This window comes from Panthera onca, chromosome D1, assembly GCF_046562875.1.
Source record: "Panthera onca isolate mPanOnc1 chromosome D1, mPanOnc1 haplotype 2, whole genome shotgun sequence".
NCBI lineage: Eukaryota > Metazoa > Chordata > Mammalia > Carnivora > Felidae > Panthera > Panthera onca.
The window spans coordinates 50178452-50203856 of NC_138348.1; the positions used below are offsets into that span (position 1 = coordinate 50178452).

At 38.7% G+C, this 25405-nt stretch overlaps 1 protein-coding gene across 3 annotated transcripts in view; it reads left to right on the forward strand.

Moving 5' to 3' along the window:
• RIC3 (RIC3 acetylcholine receptor chaperone) overlaps positions 1-25405 on the forward strand; it is a 64013-nt gene extending 38608 nt beyond the window's left edge. Inside the window, exons 5-6 of one of the 3 annotated variants that reach the window (XM_060605924.3) lie at positions 6805-6953; positions 23253-25405. In XM_060605924.3, the coding sequence (XP_060461907.3) occupies positions 6805-6953; positions 23253-23725 (622 nt within the window). In that variant the 3' untranslated portion in view covers positions 23726-25405. The remainder of the gene's footprint in view (positions 1-6804; positions 6954-23252) is intronic. The other 2 variants (XM_060605926.3, XM_060605925.3) reach the window with 2 other exon arrangements.

Consider the following 25405-nt stretch of genomic DNA (forward strand, 5'->3'; position numbering starts at 1 on the left):
TGCTAATATTTTGTTGAAGTTTTTGCATCTTTGCTCATCAGGGATCTTGCCCTGAGCCTTGACTTTTGACATAGATCAGGACTGTCCTGTGTGGTATCTCATGTGGTTTCCTCTTCTCTAATTTTGCCTCTCTTTGATTCGCTTTCTCTTCCAAACAAATGGATTATCTTTTTTTCTCTTAACCCTTTAACGGGTTCCTATTGATCTTGTTAAAGTACAGAATCTTTAACCTGGCTTACATGGTGTGGGTGACATGACTCTACCTACCTTTGTTGCTTTCTCCATCACTCCCTCTGTGTTCCAGCCACAACGACTACTTGCTTTTCCTCTAAAATACTCATCTGCTTTTGCTTCTAGGACTTTGCATATACTTTTCTCCTTTATTGAATGTCTCCCTGACCCCTATCCCATATATCCTCATTTTTAACTCTCTCTTGTAGGTCTCAACTTAGACATCATTTTCTCTCAGCATCCCTGAACCTCAAACTCAGACATCCCTCTGGTGTGCTCCCATGCCACCTAGGTTTGCTGAATATATTAAGCATCCTATTACTTTCTGATCTTCCACTAACTTTTCTGTCTTCCCTAATGCCCTATAACCTTCTTGAAGACAGGAAATTTTTATTGTTCAAATTTTTATTCCTAGTGCTGGTGCACTGACAATGTCAGTATATGTTGAAAGAATGAATGAGGTAGATATAAAGAAAGTACTTTAAATAAAGCAGGCCATTTCAGCAATAATAAGAATATCTTCTTTGGCACCTAGCTTGATTTGTTCTGTGCAGCCCTGTGTGGTTGTCAATGGCAGGTATTATTTTCTCTATAAGGAACTATATCTCAGGCAACTATACTCCAGGGATGTATATTAGTTTTCTATGGCCACTGTGACAAATGACCACAAACAATGCCTTAAAACCACACACAATTATTATTTCACAGTTCTCTATGTTAGAAGTCTTAAACTGGGCTAAAATCAAGGTGGCAGGACTGCATTTCCTTCTGGAGGCTCTGGGGGAAAATCCATTTCCTTGTCTTTTTCAGCGTTTAGAGACCACATTCCTTGGCTCAGTGGACCTTTTCTTTCATCTTCAAGGCCAGCAATAGTGGGTTGAGACCTTCTTACATCATATTACTCTGACCTCTTCTGCCTCTGTCCACCATCTTTAAGGACCCCTTATAATTACATTGTGCCTTCTCAGGAAACCCAGGATAATCTCTCTATTTTAAGGCCAGCTGATTTGCAACAGGAATTCTATCTGCAACCATAAGTCTCCTGATATATAAAGTAGTATCCTTTTAGGTTCCAGGGTTAGTATGTGGACTTATTTGGGGAGTGGAGAAGGGAACATCATTCTGTCTACCACAGAAGCTCTATGGAAAAGAAATAATTTGTATAAGCCTTTATAGGATGAAAGGATTTCTACAGGCAGAGTTCAGGGGGTGGCATTGTTTCAGACTGAGAGGGTGGCATAAGCCGCAAACAAGGTGAAAGAGTCAAGACATGGTTTTGGAATAGCATGTAGTCCTAGGTAACTAGAGTGGAGAACATCAGGGCTGTGGTAAATGGGTAGGGAGGTAAGTAAGGGGAGAGGAAATTAGAAAAGTAAACTCCAGACTGGAAGGCCCTGAATGGTAGGCTGAGAAATTTGGAATTCTGTCTTTATAGTGGAATGCCTCTGAAGGCTTTTGAAGAGAAATGTCATGATCTTCTGTGCTTTAGAAAAGTAATTCTTCTAGTGATATGTAGAGTGACTACATGTTAGAAGGTTACTGAAAAAGTTCTAGCAAAAGGTAATAAACAGGCCAGTGAGAGTGGAAATGAGGGGCCAAATTAAGGGGACTTGATGGAGGGGGGAAAAAGTCCTAGGCTGGGGGCACCTGACTGGCTCAGTCAGAAGAGCATGTGACTCTTGATCTCAGGGTTGTGAGTTCGAGCCCCATGTTGGGTATAGAGGTTACATAAATAAATGAGTGAATAAAAACTTTAAAACAAAATCACATGCTATTTTCAGGGTTTCCTTGATAGCAAACAGCCAACTCTGGGTAGCAAAAACTTGGAGAAGGTGACAGAATTTATTGGAAAAGTATGGGGTAGGTCACAATGTCAAAAGAATAGCTGAAGATCCAGGTTTTAGAGTGGGAACCAGAGCAGCTCTGGGGATTTAGAGGAAGGAACAAATGGACAGTCTCTTCAAGGACTGATGCTAGAATGAATTAATGTGAAAAGTTTTCAGATCTGGCTTTGCTGCATTCAAGACCGAGTCTTAGGAGAAAGTACAGTTACCCTAACTTGGATCCTGTATATATCACTGAATCAGTCACTGCAACCAAGGGATGGAGTGTGATGATTGGCTATGGGCCATGTGGCCACCCTTGAAGGGGAGAGGTGAGGGGATGCATAGCCTCACTGTAACCTTTGCGTTATGAGCAGAAAATAAATTTGTTCCCCCAAAGGAAAACTAGGTAAGAGCAGTGAAGGAGAAGAAAGAACTAAAGATGAGTTGGGAAGACTTATAGCCCAAACTATAAGGAAGGTTATGATATCAACCAAGATAAAAACACAGAAGAGGAGAAAGAAGATGAGACTTTGGGATTGAGATCATGAGTTCAGCTTTGAATTTGGTTGAGGTGCCATCAGAACATGTTATGTATGATCTACAACAACAATAGGAAACTTGGGTATTGAAGTCCGGAACAAGGACACAAGTTTGGAAGTCATTTGGTTGGAGGTAAGAGTAAGGGCCATGGGGAAAGAGGAGATCAGATTCGTAAGGCGCATCATACTGTGTGGCAGTAGCCTGCAGTCTTTTGCTGGTCTGAATTCTGTGCTAGTCCTGAATGGTGTTATAAGAAACTGTTTCATTCTCTCCATGCTTTACTTTTGGATTCAGAACTTGATGGCTCCTCTGATTTTATAAAACTTAAAAGTTCCAACTTGAACTTCCATTTTTCTAGCATCTTAGAATCTGCCATCCCCAACTTCTCCAAACCTGGCTGCTCATGCAGCTTTTCCTTATCCTGGGCCAACTAGGACCTGGAAGAGTGAATTTAAGGTTAACTTCATTAACGGCAAGACCTCTAAGTGGAAATGCCTAGATGATACTGGTTTTCATGTGAAAAGTCAAGATTAGAGGTAGAGTTTGGGCATCATCTATGTAGAGGTGGTGGTTTAATTTGTGATACTGGGTTAGCTTCCTGAAGGCATGACTATAAGAATGAAGTGAGAGCCCAAGGATCGATCCCTCAGGAAAACCATGTGTTTAGGAGGTGGATGGGGGAAAGTGAGCCAGGATCAGAGATCCAAGGGATGGTTAAAAGAAGTGGGAGGAATTACGAATGTCTCAATGGCCAAGGGAAGAGAACATTTCAAGGAAAGGATAGTTCACAGTACACAGAAGTCGAGAAGAATGAGATGTGAAGAAAAGATTCTTGGACTTGAGTAAAGTATCATTGATGATTTTCACAAGTTGTGGTAAAATGATGGAGTGGAAGCCAGATTTCTAGAATATGGGAGAAAATGCATGGTGAGGAAATGGGGACCAATTAAACTAACATATTTATTGAGCACTTGCAATGTTCATGGCACTCTGCCTACACCATCCTGAACTTATCAGTGCCTTCCATGACTATCAAACCAAAGTGAGACAATGAGGAATCTATGAAAACATTCATTACATAAATTCAGAAGATGTAAGGTGGGCCATGATTAATTGCCTAATACATGATATGGACAATAGGAATATATTTGTTCAGAGGTAAAAGAGGATGCTTTAACTTAGATTCTGAGAATGCTTCACTTGCCTGTTTCTGCTTCTAGCCTAGCAATTCCTTTTAAAATTGGGGTTCTGGTTTTCTAGGAGTTAGGAAACATAGTCCAGATTGTTTCATTAAGTAAAAACCAAAATGCCCTGGGGACAGTCCAGAGAAGTAACATGTGCAGCCCAAGAGTAAGAGCTTTGTGATAAACACATAGGCTTTTTTTTTCTTCCAAGTTTTTATTTAAATTCCAGTTAGTTAACATACAGTGTAGTATTAGTTTCAGGTCTAAGACTTAGTGATTCATCACTTAACATAGAAAACCCAGTGCTCATTACAAGTGCCCTCCTTAGTACACATCACCCATTCAACCCATCCTCCCATCCATCTCCTCTCCAGCAACTCTCAGTTCTCTATACTTAAGAATCTGTTTTATGGTTTGCCTCTCCTTGCCTCACCATGTTCCTCTGTGTCTTAAATTCCACATGTGAGTGAAATCGTATGGTATTTGTCTCTCTGACTTACTTTGCTTAGCATAATACTCTCTGACTGCATCCATGTTGTTGTAAATGGCAAGATTTTATTCTTTTTTATGGCTGAATAATATTCCGTTATATACATATACCACATCTTCTTTATTCATCAGTTAATGGACATTTGAGCTCTTTCCATAATTTGGTTATTGTTGATAGCGCTGCTATAAACATCAGGGTGCATGTATCAGTATTTTTGTATCCTTTGGGTAAATACCTAGTAGTACAGTTGCTGGATCATAGGGTAGTTCTATTTTTAACCTTTTGAGGACTCTCCATACTGTCCTCCAGAGAGGCTGCACCAGTTTGCATTCCCACCAACAGTACAAGAGGCTTCTCCTTTCTGTGCATCCTCACCAACATCTTTTGTTTCCTGTGTAGCTGATTTTAGCCATTCTGACAGGTGTGAGGTGGTATTTCATTGTAGTTTTGATTTGTATTTTTCTTACAATGAGTGATGTTGAGCATCTTTTCATGTGTCTGTTGGCCATCTGTACGTCGTCTTTGGAAAAATGTTTTTTCATGTCTTCTGCCCATTTTTTAACTGCGTTATTTGTTTTTGGGGTGTTGAGTTTTATAAGTTCTTTATATATTTTTAATACTAGCACATAAGCTCTCTTAGCTAGGGGTGCCCTAGCTTCCCCAGATGCCCCCCACAGAGGGGGGCATCTTGTTTTAATAGTAAGAATTAGGAGTTATGTAGAGCTGATGAGCAGTTGTGACAAGTCAGGACTCCTGTACTGGTAGGAGGAATAGAGCTGTAAGAGGCCCAATAAATGTAAGATTTTAGCTGAATATGTAACAGACAGGCTTCTTCAGTTCATGGCTTTGAGGCCATTTAGTGTGGAAAAAGTAGAGCTCATGGTGGTTTTGTTTTCCTCCCACTGAGGTCTGTGAAAATGTTGCACCATCAGTTACCATCTTTTTATTTATTTATTTATTTATTTATTTATTTATTTATTTATTTTTTCGATATATGAAGTTTATTGTCAAATTGGTTTCCATACAACACCCAGTGCTCATCCCAAAAGGTGCCCTCCTCAATACCCATCACCCACTCTCCCCTCCCTCCCACCCCCCATCAACCCTCAGTTCTGTTTTTAAGAGTCTCTTATGCTTTGGCTCTCTTCCACTCTAACCTCTTTTTTTTTTTCCCCCCTTCCCCTCCCCCATGGGTTTCTGTTAAGTTTCTCAGGATCCATCTTAACACTGGAGGGAGAAACACTTTTTTGCTGTTAGTCATTAAGGTTTAAGTTTGTTACACTAAGGATAAAAACACAGGCTTCAGACTAGCTGATTAGAAAAATTGATGGCACCTCCATGAGGCCAGTATTGAATGTCATTTTTCCTTCAGGAATGTTATATGGCCTCTGAATGTTCTGGATTTTTAAGAAGAGAATAAGTAGCTTCCATTAAATCCTGCTTAAAACCGGTCCCAAACCAGTTCTCCATCTTCCAAGTAGAACCTTGTCTGCCTATGAGTGTGATGCAGTGCTTCTGTCTCAAAGAAAATAGTCCTGCCTTTATCCTTGAGCCTCATCTTATTTTTACAGACATGTACCTAGAACTGTCCAGTTAAATTGGGACTCAAATCCAGGTTTTCTAAACTGGAACTCGAGCACTATGCTTTAAGAATTGCATAGAGGGGTGCCTGGTTTGCTCAGCTGGTTGATGTCCAACTCTTGGTTTCAGCTCAGCTGATGATCTCACAGTTGATGAGTTTGAGCCCTGCATCAAGCTCTCTGCTGACAGCATGGAGCCTGCTTGGGATTCTCTCTCTTCCTCTCTGCCTTTCTCTCTCGTGCGCATGTGTGTTCTCTCTCTCTCTCTCTCTCTCTCTCTCTCTCTCTCTCTCTCTCTCTAAATAAACTTTTAAAAAAATTGTATAGAATGCTATCAGAAGTCAGGGGACTTCAGTCATAGTTCAAGTGCTGACATTAACTAGACATAAGAATAAATGTGGAATTCCCCCTCTGTGGGCTTCAGTTTCTCTGGTCTAGGTGATTGATTCAGAATGACCTAACTCTGAAATGTTAGGGCATATCTTCATTTCTGCACAAATATATGCAGCCTGGTGATTCCAGGGTTGGCCTAGTAGCATATTTTTCCCTGGTTAAGGCTAATGGGCCAGCATATTTTCTTTTAATGACCTTGCTTCAAAGAAAAGTGGCTTGTAGTAAATGGGTAATAAGAGTAATGGTGAAATTTCTTAGAGATTGAACTGAAACTGAAAGCTGAAACATCTGGGTCTGGTCCCAGTATTGACCATAATTCATTGTGAGACCTTGAGCAAACACTTGATCTTTTCTAGGCCTTAGTGTCTGCATTTGTAAAATCAGAACACTGAACTAACATACCTAGTCATCAGCTATGCAATTCCATAATCAATTCCTAGAATACTTATCTGTTGCTGTTGGACTTCCTATTCTAGGATCCAGACAGATCATAGTATTGTCTATATTCATTGCCCAGCAGTATTTACCATTAAATGGCTGGGTTGTCTGATATTTCTAAGCAGAGCACAGACTGTGACTTCTGACCAAGAAAAACGTTTGCTGCATCAGCTCCGAGAAATCACCAGGGTCATGAAAGAAGGAAAATTCACTGACAGACCCACTCCAGAGAAAGAAGCTGAGGAAGCCCCTTACATGGAAGACTGGGAAGGTAAACAATGTCTTATCATTTCTTGGTTAGCTGTCAGCCCAGAAAAGAGCTCTTACAAATTTTTAAAAAATATAACGTAGGGGTGCCTGGGTGGCTCAGTCAGTTGAGTGTCCAACTCTTGATTTCGGCTCAGGTCATGATCTCATAGTTAAGTGGGTTTGAGCCCCAGCGTCGGGCTCTGTGTGGACAGTGTGAAGCCTGCTTAGGATTCTCTCTCTCCTTCTCTCTCTCCCTGCCCCTACCCAGCTTGTACTCTGTCTCTCTGAAAATATATAATAAATAAAAACCTAAAAAAACATATAATGTAAATACAATAAAATTCACCAGTTTTAAGTGTGTGGTTGGATGAGTTTTGACAAATGTGTCAGGTGGTATGATTATACCACAATCGTGATAACGTTAACATCTTCTCAGTAAGTTCCCTCCCCCTTGGCAACTAAACCCTTACTCTGCCCTGGCAACAACTTAACCACTTTCTGTTCCTACAGTTTTACCTTTTCTATATAAATGGATCATATTGCACATGTGCTTTTGTTTCTGGCTTCTTTGATTTAGCATAATGCTTTAGAGATTCACATATTGAGTGTATCAGCACTTTTTTAAATTGCTGAGTAGTATTCTGTTACACGGATATACCGTGGTTTGTTTCTCCAGGCACTAGTGTAGGAACATATGGGTTGTTTCCAGCTTTGAGCTGCTATGAATCAAGCTGCTATCAACTTTTACATACAAGTCTGTGGACGTATGTTTTTATTCCTTTTAAGTATATACCCAGGAATTAGGTTTCTGGGTTTTTATTTAAAAAGTTAAGTGTGTATTGAACATTTTTAGAAACTGTCAACCTGCTTTCCAAAATAGCTTCGCCATTTTGCCTTCGGCCAGCAACGTATGAGTATTGTAGTTACTCCGCATCCTTGGTAACACTTGGTATTGTCAGTCTTTTTAATTTTAGCCATTCTAGTGAATGAATGGTGGTATCCCACTTGTGATTTTAATTTGCATCTCCCCAGTGATGATGATGATGATGATGATGAGCATTTTTTAATGTGTTTATTTGCCATCTCTATATCATTAGTGAAGTGTCTGTTCACATTGTTGGCCAGTTTTTTCATTGGGTTGATTGTTTTTATTGAGTTGCAAGAGTTCTTTACATATTCTGGATATGTTTATTATCAGTTATGTATTTTACAGATATTTTCTCCTAAACTGTGGTTTTGCTGTTTATTTTCTTAGTGGCATCTTTCAAAGAGTAGAAGTTTTATTTTGATGTTCAGCTTATCATTTTTCTTTTATGATCTTTGCCTAACTGAAGGTTTGCCTTCTATGTTTTTCTTCTAGAAAAGTAGTTTTAGCTTCTGTTTAGGCCTATGATCCATTTCGAGCTAGTTCTTCTATCTTGTGTGAGGCATTAGGACTGAGGTTAATTTTTTTCAAGTTTATGTCCAATTATTCCTACTTATTTTGTTACATTTAATTACTTTGGCATGTTGATATTCAGTTGACTGCGTATGTGTGGGTCTATTCTGGATTCGCTTTTTAAGAATTCTTTTATTCAAGTATAATTAATACACAGTGTGATTAGTTTCAGGTGTAAAATATAATGATTGAACAATTCTGTATGTTATTCAGTGCTCACCATGATAAGTGTACTCTTAATTCCCTTCACCTATTTCATCCATTGCCCGCCCACCTTTCTGGCAACCACCAGTTTGTTCTCCCTAATTTAAGAGTCTGTTTTTTTTGTTTCTCTTTTTTATTTGGTCATTTGTTTTCTTAAATGTCACATGTGTGAAATCATGTCTATACTTAAACCAGTATCACAATGTCTTTATCACTGTGTCTTTATATTAAGTCTTGAAATCCAGTAGTGTAAATTCAACTTTGTTTTTTTCCTTTTATTACAGAATTATTTGGTTATTCTAGCCCTTCATTTTCACATAAATTTAGGATCAGTATGTCAATTTCTATGAAAAAGCCCAATGGGATTTTGATTGGCATCACATTGAATCTTTAGGTCAATTTGGAAGAATTAACATCCTGGCAATACTGAATCTTCAAATCCATGAACATTTTATATTATACCATTTATTTGATCTTTAATTTCACAGCAACATTTATAGTTTTCAGTGTATAGGTCTTGCACGTGTTTTGTAAACTTGTGCTTAAGTAGTTCCTATTTTCGGTGATAGTGTAAAATTTCTAATGGCTTACTGCTACTACCTAGAAATACAATTTATTTTTGTATTCTGACCTTGTTTCCTATAACCTTTTTAAACACACTTAGTTCTAGTAGCTTTTTTTTCTCTTTAGATTTCTTAGGGTTAGATTTTGTAGAATTTTCTACATAGAGAATCAAATTGTGAATAAAGACAGCTTTACTTCTGAGTTTCCAATCTGTACGTCTCTTATTTTTCTTGCCTTATTGCATTGGTTAGAAACTCTAGCACAATACTGAATAGAAGTGGTGAGAGCAAACATCCTTGCTTTCCTGATATTGGGGGGAAGCACTCACACATTCTCCATTAGTGTGATGTGAGCTGTTTGTTGGTTTCTCACGGATGCTCTTTTTCAGACTGAGGAAGTGTCCTTCTAGTGTTACTCTGCCAAGAGTTTTTAATCATGAATAGATAACAGAACTTTTGTGAACACTTTTTGTCAACTGAGATCATATTATTTTTCTTTTCATCTGTTAATCCAGTGAATTACATTGATTTTTTGAATGTTTAAACAACTTTACATTCCTGGGATAAACTCTACTTTGTCATGATGTTCTATATGGCTAGATTCAACTTGCTAAGGACTCTTTATTTCTGTGTTTAGGAAAATTGGTCTATAGTTTTTCATTCTTGTAATCTTTTTGGTTTTGATTTCATGGTAATGCTGGCCTCATAAAATGCATTGCAATGTGTTCCTTCTTTTATTTTCTAGAAGACTTTGCATAATTGCTATTTTTTTCTTAAGTATGGAATTTTCTGATGACACCATTGGGGCCTAGAGTTATCTTGGTAAGATTTACATAACTATGAATTTAATTTCTTTAATAGATACAGTGCTGTTCAGGTTATTTCTTCTTGACTGAGCTTTGATAGTTTATTTCTTTCAAGGAATTTACGTATTTCATCCAAATTGTCGTATCTATTATTAGTATAAAGTTGTTTATATTACCTTATTATTCATTTAATGTATGTAAGATCTGTAGCGATGTTCTCTGTTCTGTCCTGATACTGGTAATTTGTTCTTTCTCTAATTTAAATTTTTTCTGGTCAGACTGGTGACAGGTTTATCTTTTCAAAAAACTATGTTTTGGTTTCATTTGTTGTTGTTTTACTACTTTTATGTTTCCTGTTTCATTGATTTCTGTTCTTTACTATTTCCTTTCTTTTGGTTTAATTCACTATTTTTTTTTTTTCTAGTTTCTTAAGGTGAAAACCTAGATCCTTGATTGATTCCCCTGCCCCAACCACTTTGGCTATTATTAATGACCTCTCTCTCTCTCTCTCTCTCCCCCTCCCCTCCTCCCCTCCTCCCCTCCTCCCCTCCTCCCCTCCTCCCCTCCTCCCCTCCTCCCCTCCTTCCCTCCTTCCCTCCTACTTCTGGTTCTTTAGTTGTACATTTGTTAGACCTTTGATATTGTCCTTACAGGTCAATATCAATGTATGGTCCGTTCTTTTTTTTTTTTCATGTTGTGCTTAATTTTGAATAATTATTCTTACTGTGCCTTTAAGTTTGTTAATCTTTTCAGTAGTATATGATCTGCTCTCCATCTCATTTAGTGTATTTTTAATTCAGATATTCTTTCTAGAAGTTCCATTTGGATCTTTTTTATAGATTTCATTTTCCATTCTTATATATTCATATAGTCTTCTACCTTCTTAAAAATATGAGGCATATTTGTAATAGCTTTTTAACAGTCTTGGCTGCTGATCTTATCTTCTGGGTCTGTTTCTAGTGAATAATTTTTCTCCCTGCTATGGCCCCTTATTTCATTGCCCTTTTTGCATGCCTGCTAAATTTTGACTGGATGATAGATATTGCCAATTTTACACCGTTGGATTCTGTATTTTGTTTTAGTACTTTACATAGCTGTTGGACTTACTTTTAACACACAGTTAAGTTACCAGAAATCCATTAAAATACTTTTAACACAGTTAAGTTACCAGATTCCTTCAGGCTTGTTTTTAAGATTTGTGAGAATGGGTCCAGAGCAACCTTTACTCTGGCTAATTTAGCCCCACTAGTAAGGCAATAACCTCAAGATTCTGTCTGATGCTTCACAATGTCTTTGTACTCTGGCTAGTAGGAACATGAACTATTCCCAGCTATGTATGAGCTCTAAGAATCTTGAGGCCTTTCAGTAGTTTTTTCCTGGCCTTGGGTAGTTCCTTCACATAGATGCACAGATCAGAACTCCATTAAAAGCATGAAGAGTTGTCTCTGAAGATCCCTGGGGATCTTTCTCTGCAAAGCTTCTTTCTTTCTAGTATTCTTCCCTGTAAATTCTAGCTGCCCTGGTCTCCCTAAATTGTAGTCTATCTTCCCAGCTCAGTGAGACCACTGGGCTCGGTTTCCCTTTTCTCGGGGATCATGCTACACTACTTAGTAATGCTTGGAAATCAGTGCGTCATATTTTTCATCTGGTTTTCTAGGTGTTTAAAGAAAAGGGTCCCCTTGTCTCCATCATTGCTAGAGCTGAAGAGCCTACACATTTAACAGTGAAGTGATTCTGGATATACTAAGTTAGGGATAGAGAAGAACCTTTAAAAAATAGAAAAAATGGTTGTGAATATGTACTGGCTTTTTAGCAGGAAAGGATTTCTTCAGCATAAAAGTATTACAAGACCCATTCATAATAAAAACTTTCAGAAAACTAGGAATAGAGGGGAATTTCATCAACTGGATAAAGAGAATCTACAAAAACCTACAGCTAGCATTATGTTTAATGATCAAAGATAAATGCTTTCCCCCTGAGATTGGGAACAGGCAAGGGTGACTACTCTTATTCAGCATAATCCAAAAAAATAGGTAGTGTAGTAAGGCAGGGGAGGGAAATAAAAGGCATACAGATTAAAAAGGAAGAAACAAAACTGCTCCTCTTTGAAGATTACGTGATTGCCTTTGTAGAAAACCCCAAGGAATCCATTTTTAAAACTGCCGGGGTGCATTCAGCATGTGTTAGATTACAAGATAAAAATACAAAAATCTTTGTATTTCTACATAATAGCAAAGAACATGTTGATATCAATTTTATTTATTTATATATTTTTGAAAGTTTATTTTGAGAGAGCGCGCATGAGTGAGAGGCCAGAGAGATGGGGAGAGAGAGAATCCCAAGCAGGCTCTGCATTGTCAGCACAGAACTCATGAACTGTGAGATCATGATCTGAGCCGAAATCAAGAGCTGGAGGTTAACCAACTGAGCCACCCAGGCTCCCCTGGACAAGATTCTTCTAAAATGTTTACGGAGGAGCAGAGAAAATAGAATAGCTAAACAATTTTGGAAAAATTGGAGGAATTAGTTTACCTGATTCCAACACTTATTATATAGGTATAGTAATCAAAACTGTGTGATACTGGTATAGGACCAGACACCTAGATCAAAGAACTGAGAACCCAGAACCACATAAATATGTACAGCTGATTTTTGACAAAGTTACAAAACCATTTCAGTGGAGTTAACAAATGGTGCTCTAGCAACTGGATATCCGTAGCAAAAAATAATCCTCAAACCAAGGTCTACATGTTACACAAAAATTAATTAAAAACGGGTCATCAACATAAATGTAAATGGTAAAACTATAAACCTTTTTTGAAAAAATTTGCCTAATCCTAGGCATCCTAGAAAATCCCAAGGATTTTCTAGAGTTTTTAGGCTTGACATCATAAACACAATTCATAAAAGGAAAAATTGGTAAGTGGATGTCATCAAAATCCAGAACTTTTGCTCTGCAAAAGACCCCGTTAAGATGATGAAAAGTCATGCTACACAGTGAAAGAAAATATTTGCAGATCACATGTCCAACGAAGAACTTATATCTAGAGTATATAAAGAACTCTCAAAACAGGGAAAAATAAACAATCCAGTTAGGAAATGGGCAAAAGATATGAACTGACTTGCACCAGAGAGGAGATACACAGATGGCAGATGAGCACATGAAAAGATGTTAAACATCATTAGCCACTAAGAAAATACAAATTAAAATCACAATAAATACCACCACACATCTAGCAGAATGACTAAAGTAAAAAAACAGTGACAACACCAAATGCTGACAAGGATGTGGAGAAACTAGATCCACTGTGCAACCTGAAAGTTGCACTCCTGGGCATTAACCTCAGAAGTGAAGACTTATGTTCACATAAAACTTGTACATTAATATGCACAGCAGCTTTATTAGTAGTAGCCCCAAACTGCAAACAACCCAGACATCCTTCAGCAGGTGAATGGTTACAAACTATGGTACATTGATACTTTGGTATACTACTCAGCAATAAAAGTAAATTATTGATATATGCAACAACCTGGATGAATTTCCAGATAATTATACTGAGTGAAAAAGGCTAATTCCAAAAGGTTCCATACTGTGTGATTATAGGACATTCTTGAAATGGCAAAATTATAGTAATGGAGAACAGATTGGTAGTAGTTGGCTGAGGTTGAGGAGGAAATGGGGCAGGAGGGACTAGGTGTGGCAATAAAAGGGAAAGGGAAATATAAGGAATCCTTGTGGTGATAGAAATGCTCTGTATATTAATTTCATCAATATTAATATACTGATTGTCCTATTGTAGGATAGTTTTGCAAGATACCATCATTGGGAGAAGCTGGGTAAAGGGTACAGGGGTTTCTATATTTCTTATAACTACATGTGAATCTACAGTTACATTTTTTAAAAGCAGTGAGAGGATGGAGAACTGTCATGCTACTGGAAGTCGAAAGAAAGCTGGAGTTGCCATACTTATATCAGACAAACTAGATTTTAAATTAAAGGCTGCAACAAGAGACGAAGAAGGGCATTATATAATAATTACAGAGTCTATCCATCAGGAAGAGCTAACAATTATAAATGTCTATGTGCCGAATATGGGAGCCCCCAATATATAAAACAATCACAAACGTAAGCAACCTTATTGATAAAAATGTGGTAATTGCAGGGGACTTTAATACCCCACTTACAGCAATGGATAGATCATCTAGACACAGGATCAATAAAGAAACAAGGGCCCTGAATGATACATTGGATCAGATGGACTTGACAGATATATTTAGAACTCTGCATCCCAAAGCAACAGAATACACTTTCTTCTCGAGTGCACATGGAACATTCTCCAAGATAGATCACATACTGGGTCACAAAACAGCCCTTCATAAGTATACAAGAATTGAGATCATACCATGCATACTTTCAGACCACAATGCTATGAAGCTTCAAATCAACCACAGGAAAAAGTCTGGGAAACCTCCAGAAGCATGGAGGTTAAAGAACACCCTACTAAAGAATGAGTGGGTCAACCAGGCAATTAGAGAAGAAATTAAAAAATATATGGAAACAAACGAAAATGAAAATACAACAATCCAAACGCTTTGGGATGCAGCAAAGGCAGTCCTGGGGGAAAATACATTGCAATCCAGGCCTATCTCAAGAAACAAGAAAAATCCCAAATACAAAATCTAATAGCACACCTAAAGGAAATAGAAGCAGAACAGCAAAGAGACCCCAAACCTAGCAGAAGAAGAGAAATAATAAAGATCAGAGCAGAAATAAACAATATAGAATCTAAAAAAACTGTAGAGCAGATCAATGAAACCAAAAGTTGGTTTTTTGAAAAAATAAACAAAATTGATAAACCTCTAGCCAGGCTTCTCAAAAAGAAAAGGGAGATGACCCAAATAAAATCATGAATGAAAACAGTCATTACAACCAATCCCTCAGAAATACAAGCAATTATCAGGGAATACTATGAAAAATTATATGCCAACAAACTGGACAACCTGGAAGAAATGAACAAATTCCTAAGCACCTACACACTTTGAAAACTCAAACAGGAAGAAATAGAAAACTTGAACAGACCCATAACCAGCAAAGAAATTGAATCAGTCATCAAAAATCTCCCAACAAATAAGAGTCCAGGACCAGATGGCTTCCCTGGGGAGTTCTACCAGACGTTTAAAGCAGAGGTAATACCTATCCTTCTCAAGCTGTTCCAAAAAATAGAAAGGGAAGGAAAACTTCCAGACTCATTCTATGAAGCCAGCATTACTTTGATTCCCAAACCAGACAGAGTAAAAAAAAGAGAACTACAGGCCAATATCCCTGATGAATATGGATGCAGAAATTCTCAATAAGATACTAGCAAATTGAATCAACAGCATATAAAAAGAATTATTCACCATGATGAAGTGGGATTCATTCCTGGGCTGCAGGGCTGGTTCAACATTCGCAAATCAATCAATGTGATACATCACATTAATAAAAGAAAAGAACCATATGATCCTGTCAATCAATGCAGAAAAAGCATTTGACAAAATTCAGCATCCTTTCTTAATAAAAACCCTCAAGAAAGGATAGAAGGAACATATTTAAACATCATAAAAGCCATTTATGAAAAGCCCACAGCTAATATCATCCTCAATGAGGAAAAACTGAGAGCTTTCCCCCTGAGATCAGGAACACGACTGGGATGCCCACTCTCACCGCTGTTGTTTAACATAGTGTTGGAAGTTCTAGCATCAGCAATCAGACAACAAAAGGAAGTCAAAGGCGTCAAAATTGGCAAAGATGAAGTCAAGCTTTCACTTTTTGCAGATGACATGATCTACATGGAAAACCCGATAGACTCCACCAAAAATCTACGAGAACTGATACATGAATTCAGCAAAGTTGCAGGATACAAAATCAATGTACAGAAATCAGTTGCATTCTTATACACTAATAATGAAACAACAGAAAGACAAACTAATCCCATTCACAATTGCACCAAGAATCATAAAATACCTAGGGATAAACCTAACCAAAGATGTACAAGATCAGTATGCTGAAAACTATAGAAAGCTTATGAAGGAAATTGAAGAAGATACAAAGAAATGGAAAAACATTCCCTGCTCATGGATTGGAAGAATAAATATTGTTAAAATGTCAATACTACCCAAAGCAATCTACACATTCAATGCAATCCCAATCAAAATTGCACCAGCATTCTTCTCGAAGCTAGAACAGGCAATCTTAAAATTTGTATGGAACCATAGAAGACGCCGAATAGCCAAAGTAATATTGAAGAAGACCAAAGCAGGAGGCATCACAGTCCCAGACTTTAGCCTGTACTACAAAGCTGTCATCATCAAGACAGCATGGTATTGGCACAAAAACAGACACATAGACCAATGGAATAGAATAGAGAACCCAGAACTGGACCCACAAAAGTATGGCTAACTAATCTTTGACAAAGCAGGAAAGAATATCCAATGGAAAAAGTCTCTTCAACAAATGGTGCTGGGAGAACTGGACAGCAACATGCAGAAGAATGAAACTAGACTACTTTCTCACACCATTTGCAAAAATAAACTCAAAATGGTTAAAGGACCTGAATGTGAGACCAGAAACCATCAAAACCCTAGAGGAAAAAGCAGGAAAAAACCTCTCTGACCTCAGCCACTGCAATTTCTTACTTGACACATCTCCAAAGGCAAGGGAATTAAAAGCAAAAATGAACTATTCAGACCTCATGAAGATAAAAAGTTTCTGCACTGCAAAGGAAACAGTCAACAAAACTAAAAGGCAACCAACAGAATGGGAAAAGATATTTGCAAATGACCTATTGGACAAAGGGCTAGTATCCAAAATCTGTAAAGAACTCACCAAACTCCACACCCGAAAAACAAATAATCCAGTGAAGAAATGGGCAGAAAACACGAATAGACACTTCTCTAAAGAAGACATCCGGATGGCCAACAGGCACATGAAAAGCTGCTCAACATCACTCCTCATCAGGGAAATACAAATCAAAACCACACTCAGATACCACCTCACGCCAGTCAGAGTGGCTAAAATGAACAAATCAGAAGACTATAGATGCTGGCGAGGATGTGGAGAAATGGGAACCCTCTTGCACTGTTGGTGGGAATGCAAACTGGTGCAGCCGCTCTGGAAAACAGTGTGCAGGTTCCTCAAAAAATTAAAAATAGATCTACTCTATGACCCAGCAATAGCACTGCTAGGAATTTACCCAAGGGATACAGGAGTGCTGATGCATAGGGGCACTTGTACCCCAATGTTTATAGCAGCACTTTCAACAATAGCCAAAGTATGGAAAGAGCCTAAATGTCTATCAACTGATGAATGGGTAAAGAAATTGTGGTTTATATGCACAATTAAATACTACTTGGCAATGAGAAAGAATGAAATATGGCCTTTTGTAGCAATGTGGGTAGAACTGGAGAGTGTTATGCTAAGTGAAATAAGTCATACAGAGAAAGATAGATTCCATATATTTTCACTCTTATGTGGATCCTGAGAAACTTACCAGAAGACCAATGTGGGAGGGGAAGGAAAAAAAAAAAAAGGGAGGGAGGGAGCCAAACCATAAGAGACTCTTAAAAACAGAATAAACTGAGGGTTCATGGGGGGTGGGAGGGAGGGGAGGGTGGGTGATGGGTATTGAGGAGGGCACCGGTTGGGATGAGCACTGGGTGTTGTATGGGAACCAATTTGACAATAAATTTCATGTTAAAAAAATAATAAAAGCAGTGAAAAAATTTAAGGGAAAGGATAGTGTACTCTGAATACATAGAACTTTTACTTTCTGTAGATTAGAGAATACCACAAAACTTAAAGCCAACACTAAACAGGAAAAACATTTGTGACATGTATGACTGAAAAGAAGTTGATACCTTTTAGTATATAAAGAATTCTATAATTTATAAAACACTGAAATCCTCCTACGTAGGCAGTACACAAAAGAAAAAAATGCACCTTGCTAACAAAACATTAAAAAGTATTTCAGTCTCACTAGTAATCAAGGAAATAAAAACTGGAATTCATTTTATCCTCCAGATTGCAAATCTCTTTATATAACCTTGTCCCGATATCCTGTTCATTTTCTGTCTACCTCTCAGGTGTTGAAATAAACAGAATTTAGGTCCAAGTGATATTAACTTTTAAATATAGTAGCCTGTTTTAAGTATTTCTGAACAATGGCATTAAATTTCTAACCACAGTATCAATTATTTTACATTGATAATTTCTACCGATTCATTGTTCACTGCTTTCTCATATGCAGTATGTTCTTTCTCAAATTTTTTTATTTTTTTTCTTTGTATCAGAGTTCCTAAGTGTTTCCACCCCTACCCTGTCACCCCCAAGTGTACTTGACGATTACCTGGATATCTGCATGTGCCATTTTTCACTTTGATACAGGTAATTTTGTGCTATTTTTCCTTATACATCTGAAGATGATTTGCTTCAAGAGGACTTGCAAATAAAGTTGCTTTATTTTTCTTTGATGTTGAAAATGAGAAATCTTACCACAGTCTGATTCTTCTTCTCTGTAGGGAACCTGCTTTTAGTTAGCTAGTTTGTTTTCTGTCTGAAAATTCATAATCTTTTAATCCTTACACATTTGAATTTGGGCAGGTTCATTAGCATATCTGAGTGTGTATGAAAATGTGGATTTTTCATAGTATTTCTGTCTAGCATTTAGTGAGTCTTTTCCATCTGAAGACTTGAGTCTGTCTTCAGCTAAGTGATCTTTTCTTTTGTAACTTTTTTTTTTTCTGGTTCTTCCATTCAACCTACTCTGCCCTCATTCTGGAATTCCAGTGATTTGGAGATTGGGTAGTCCCGGGCCAGCTTTCAGTGCAGTGTGTATTTTCTCACAGTTTTTATCTCCTTTTCATTTTTACCTTTGTCTTAGAAGAATTTCTGGACTTTGGCTTCTAATATACTAATCTGCCTTTTAGCCATGTCCATTTTGTTTGTTTATTTATTCAAAAAAATGTGGTTTTTTTTTAATGTTTACTTTGAGACAGCAAGTGGAGGAGGGTCATAGAGGGAGAAAGGGAATCCCAAGAAGGCCCCATGCTGTCCATGCAGAGCCCAGTGCAGGGCTTGATCTCACGTACTGTGTCCATTTCTTTTTTTTTTTTTTTTAATTTTTTTTTTAACGTTTATTTATTTTTGAGACAGAGAGAGACAGAGCATGAACGGGGGAGGGTCAGAGAGAGGGAGACACAGAATCTGAAACAGGCTTCAGGCTCTGAGCTGTCAGCACAGAGCCCGATGCGGGGCTCGAACTCACAGACCGCGAGATCGTGACCTGAGCCGAAGTCGGCCGCTTAACCGACTGAGCCACCCAGGCGCCCCGTACTGTGTCCGTTTCAATCTATTTTCTCCCTTTCTCAAGTTGAAATATTTTCTATTTCTTTTTTTTTTTTTTATTTTTTTTGTAATGTTTATTTATTTTTGAGACAGAGACAGAGCATGAACAGGGGAGGGGCAGAGAGAGGGAGACACAGAATTGGAAGCAGGCTCCAGGCTCTGAGCCATCAGCCCAGAGCCCGACGCGGGGCTCAAACCCACAGACCGTGAGATCGTGACCCGAGCCGAAGTCGGACACTTAACCGACTGAGCCACCAGGTGCCCCAATATTTTCTATTTCTAATAGTTCTTTTTTTAATTTTTTTTAAATTTAAATCCAAATTAGCATATAGTGAAACAATGATTTCAGGAGTAGATTCCTTAATGCCCCTTACCCATTTAGCCCATCCCCCCTCTCCCAGCCCCTCCCGTAACCCTCAGTTTGTTCTCCATATTTATGAGTCTCTTCTGTTTTGTCCCCCTCCCTGTTTTTATATTATTTTTGTTTCCCTTCCCTTACATTCATCTGTTTTGTCTCTGAAAGTCCTCATATGAATGAAGTCATGTGATTTTTGCCTTTCTCTAATTTCACTTAGAGTAATACCCTCCAGTTCCATCCATGTAGTTGCAAATGGCAAGATTTCATTCTTTTTGGTTGCTGATTCTTTTTGATACTCCATTGTATATATATACATCTTTATCCATTCATCCATCGATGGACATTTGGGCTCTTTCCATACTTGGCTATTGTTGATAGTGCTGCTATAAACATGGGGGTACATGTGTCCCTTCAAAACAGCACACCTGTATCCCTTGGATAAATGCCTAGTAGTGCAATTGCTGGGTCGTAGGGTAGTTCTGTTTTTAGTTTTTTGAAGAACCTCCATACTGTTTTCCAGAGTGGCTGCACCAGCTTGCATTCCCACCAGCAGTGCAAAAGAGATCCTCTTTCTCTGCATCCTCACCAACCTCTGTTGTTGCCTGAGTTGTTAATGTTAGCCATTCTGACAGGTGTGAGGTGGTATCTCATTGTGGTTTTGATTTGTATTTCCCTGAGGATGAGTGATGTTGAGCATTTTTTCATGTGTTGGTTGGCTATCTGGATGTCTTCTTTGCAGAAGTGTCTATTCATGTCTTTTGCCCATTTCTTCACTGGATTATTTGTTTTTTGGGTGTTGAGTTTGAGAAGTTCTTTATAGATTTTGGATACTAACCCTTTATCTGATATGTCATTTGCAGATATCTTCTCCCATTCCGTCAGTTGCCTTTTAGTTTTGCTGATTGTTTCCTTCGCTGTGCAGAAGCTTATTTTGATGAGGTCCCAGTAGTTCGTTTTTGCTTTTGCTTCCCTTGCCTCTGGAAATGTGTTGAGTAAGAAGTTGCTGCAGCCAAGATCAAAGAGGTTTTTGCCTGCTTTCTCCTCGAGGATTTTGATGGCTTCCTGTCTTACATTTAGGTCTTTCATCCATTTTGAGTTTTTATGTATGGTGTAAGAAATTGGTCCAGGTTCATTCTTCTGCATGTTGCTGTACAGTTTTCCAAGCTCTAATAGTTCTTATTGCCTGTTTGCTCCCCTTTTTATACTGAACCCTGGTTGGGTTTTATCAATGCAGTATTATTTTTAATATTACTGGGAATATCCATTATAAGTTGATATTAACTCCTGTTTCCTACATTGACTATTTTGTTTTTGTTTTTGTTTTTGTTCTTTTAGGGCTGTTTACATAGTTTGCTTAGTTTGGCTCCCCTGCTGACTTCCTTTTAGGATCAGTGAGTTTTGCTCATATTTTTAACAAAGTTCTTGAATAGCCAGTAATGTTGGCAGATAATGGGCTACCTTAGAAGCCCATTTGTGAGCCTATTTGATTTTCAGCAGGCCTCCCCCTCTCTTAAACTAAAGCCAGATAGCCATGGAACTCCAAAGGTAGGCTTTGTTCTTGGTGTAAGGAGAAGGCAGGAACATGCCAGAAAATGGACATCTCTTAAGCATTCAGTGACTAGGAGCTAACTAGCAAGTAAGCCTCCCCAGGACCCCCTGCCCTTGACCAAGGAGGCAGTGAGGGCCTTGGGTAGCTAAACTCTTTTACCTAGCATTCCACCCACACACAGTAAGTTAAGCTTGGGAACTAAGATTGCATTGGCAAGATTCTTAACCTACTACTATCAGTGATGATGAGGGTATAAGATGGACAGTTGTATTTTTGTGTGTGTGTGTTTTGTTTGTTTTGTTTTTTTACATCACTGGTAAAAATAAAAGTGTATATACATTCTTCTGGAAAGTAATTTGGCAGGGTGTAAAAAACGCTTTTAAAATGTCTAATCCTAAACTTTAGTTCTCATATTTCTAGAAGTGTATCTTTTTTTAAGTTTCTTTATGAGAGAGAGAGAAAGAGAGAGAATGCACCCACATGTAGGAGAGGGGCATAGAGAGAGGGAGAGAGAGGAAAAGGAGAGAGAGATTCCCAAACAGAGCCCAACTCGGGGTTTGATTTCACAAACTGTGGGATCATGACCTGAGCCGGAATCAAGAGTCAGACGCTTAACTTAGCCACCCAGACACCCTCTAGAAGTGTATCTTAAAGAAATGTGGAAGTGGACATAGATTAATATTCAGAGATCTTAGCTGCTGTGTTACTTACAATAAGGGAGCATAGGAAAGAATCTACAGGTTTTACAGAAAAGGCATGGTAAGGCAGGTGAGTTATGTAGCTGTATGATGGGATATTTTGCAGACTTTAAAATGCCTAATGACATGGAGAAGTGCTCATGATCTAATATTGAATGAAAAAATGAGTATATGATAAAAAGGCCAGAAGCAACACAACAAATTATCATCAATGGTGGGATTCTAGCTGACTTGTGTTTTCTTTTTAAAACTTGTCTGTGTTTTTCAAAATTTTTACAGTGAGTCTGTATGATTTATGATTAGAAAAAAAAACCAGTTCATGTTGTTAAAATATGTCTCTCCACACTCTACACTGCATTAAAAAAAAAAAAGACCCTTTTCAGAATTTGCAGGCAAAAAGTGGTTTGTATTAGGGTTGAAATTTGCCAATTATCATAATGTGCAAATGGATTTTGAATTCTCCGGCTTTTCACATCGTGTAGTGTGCACGGCTGCTGTTGCCAGCTCTGGCATATGAGCTCCAGCGAGGCCCATCTGCCGCTCTGGCGCAGCTTGCCTGACACAGATTTATTTCATTTCGTTCTTTAATTTGGCAACATTTTGTCTTTTCTCATTATCATAGCTGGAATTCAGTACCAGTACTACTTATTTTGCTTACCGGTTTGTTGTCTCTTTTGTTCTATTTTGTGAAGACCAAGAAGCCAACAACGGGGATTGTGTCTTGTGAAAACCCAGTTCCTGTCCTTCGGGATCTTGGGCATGTCTTGCTGGAGTGTGCGCGCGCTCGCTCTCTCTCTCTCTCTCTCTCTCTCTGACACTTGCAAGCCATTTCAGTTCTTTTGATTAGTGGAAGCCTTCGTGGTTTATTTTTTCGAAGAGCTTAGTGTTCCTTTTCTTCTCCTCTCCCCACCCAGGAAGATTTGGAAATGGTTCCAAATAGAAATTATAAACATTAGCCTTGAGCTATGCTCTCTGGTGTTTGGTACTTTTTGTTTGTTTGTTTTTAACCGAAGGCTCATGTTTGTTTAATCTTCATCACTACAGCAGAAGTTGGTGGTGTGACACTTCCGCTCCACCCTAAGCACCCTGCACTTAAGAAGAGTTTTTCTTCTGAATTGGTTTGTATTTCAAAGAACACGGGTAGTCTGCCAGATTGCTAAGAATTTACTCAAGTGAAACTTTAGAACTGTTAGAGTCCTCTTAGAGATTTCTTGAATGGATTTGTTGGGACAGGATAGCTGCTGCCTAAGAAGCCTCTTTGAGCCTAATACAAAGAATGTCTCTTCAACACAAAGTAAGACTTTTTGCTGCTTTTTTCTCTAGGTTACCCTGAAGAAACTTACCCAATTTATGACCTTTCAGATTGCATCAAGCGTAGGCAAGAAACCATCTTAGTGGATTACCCTGACCCCAAGGAACCGTCTGCTGAAGAAATAGCTGAAAGAATGGAATTGCTAGAAGGTGAAGAATCAGACCATTTGGGGTGGGGAGTGCCCACTGACCCCAGAGTCCAGGAAGATAATTCTGTTACCTCATGTGACCCAAAGCCAGAAACATGTTCCTGCTGTTTTCATGAAGAGGAGGATCCTGCCGTCTTGGCAGAGAATGCTGGATTCAGTGCAGACAATTACACTGAACAAGAGGAAGCCACCAAAGAAGTCTGGCCCCAAGACTTCAGGGATAAAGGGTTGGACATGAGCACTGATAAAGCACATACAGATGGTACATTGAGGAAGCGGAACCCCCAGGGTTTGGAGTTGAAAACAGCTGGTTTGGGGAAGTATCCATTAGTCTAGTCCCAAGGTGACCTTTCTCTCCCTTCTCCGATTTCATCCTTGGCCCTGTGCCCTATACTTCATTCTGTGTTTAAATATCCTAGCTAATCAGGCCACTACCATGGATATCATGTATCCTTCCTGGTGCTCAGACACCTGTCACCTTGTAAAACACGGTAGCAATTAGTATGAACATAATACAGCTTCACTCTTTATGCCTTTCTTCCACCAGAGAGTCGATCCACTGAGTAATTATGTTTGATCTAGTGTATACTCAGGGACAGGGATCTAACTCCTCGTGCTAGGAGTAACAGATGGTTTACCTGTGAACGAACATCAGTTTACACGTGATGAGGACTTATGGTTGCAAAAGTGAAGATTTCAGAGTCCAAGATGTCTTATTCTGTGGGCCTTGAGCAGGTTAGTGGTCTCCTGGGTTCAAGAAGAGAACATTTTTTCTGAGTATGATGGGGCCAGAGCAGGGTAGGACTCTGCTGTGTGAGCTGAAGCCCGTTTGCCACAGCAAGGGCCTTTTTAGGAGCACTGTTGCTGCCTCAGATACCTGCTTTTCTTCAGAGTAGCAGAAGACCCCAGTGATTTGTGAATGAGCCCGGAGACCTGTTGGGGGACTGTTTTGCTCCAGTATTGCCTGGATCTCTAGCTTCCTTTATCCCTGTTGTGTTTACAGAACTGCCAACCCAGAAGCACCTTTATACCTCTGGCCCTCAGTGGCCAGAAGAAGGTTTAAATAGAGACTTTTTAGGCCTTGCCCTCCAGATCCAAGGTTTGAGGCTGTTAAGGCTACAAGAAAGCCGTGTGAGAATGCTGGTCCTCCATGAGATGCTCAAGTGGCCAGAGAGCCAGGGATAGGGAAAGAATCCATGTACTTATAGCAGTCCTGGCCTGGAAGGTATTTCTAAATGTTGTGCCCTCTGCAACCACATGAATTGAAACAGAAATGAGGACGACTGAGCTTGTAGACAAAGTGCCAGCCCAAAAGGGAAGTTGCAGCGTGTGTCTTTTGCAGAGAACCAATATAGCAGGGGCATATAGCCCCTATAGCTATATAGGCCAGGGGAAGAGACTATTTGTTCTCTATTCAGGTATCTGGGTCTTTTGAGAAGGGTCGGGAAAGTAGGAGGTAGGTTATGACTGAAAGGATTTTGACCAAACTAAAGACCTCATCTCTAAGGTGCCATCTGCCATGTGTCTTCTGGAGATAAAATGGCACCCAGGTATCCTGGCTAGTAAAGATGAGTGAATTCAGTTTACATGTAAGACCTGAGTTTAAAGAAGACACATTCCCAAGAACATTCCCAATCACAAAATGCAGAAGACGTGAAAATTAAATTATGTGAGGATAGATAGAGCTTTTGGAGTTCCATTGTTCCTAGTTGTCTAAGATGCCAGGAAAATAGTTAAAATCACACATCTAAGCCTATAGACTGTCAAAAGGTATGGGATCATATTAATATGTCAGCTACCACTAGGCATTTCTCGTTGATGGAATTAACATTTTTGTTAGAGAAGTCATTGAAAACTGAGTCTGTAGGAAGTATATTGCATCTATCTCTGTGTAGAATATTTGATTCACTTTAAAAGAATGTAGTTTAAAATGTACTATAAATGATCTAGATGTAATGCTTAAGGTAAAAAATAATGTAGGTGCTCTGAACTGTTTTGATAAATTGTTTTCCGTTA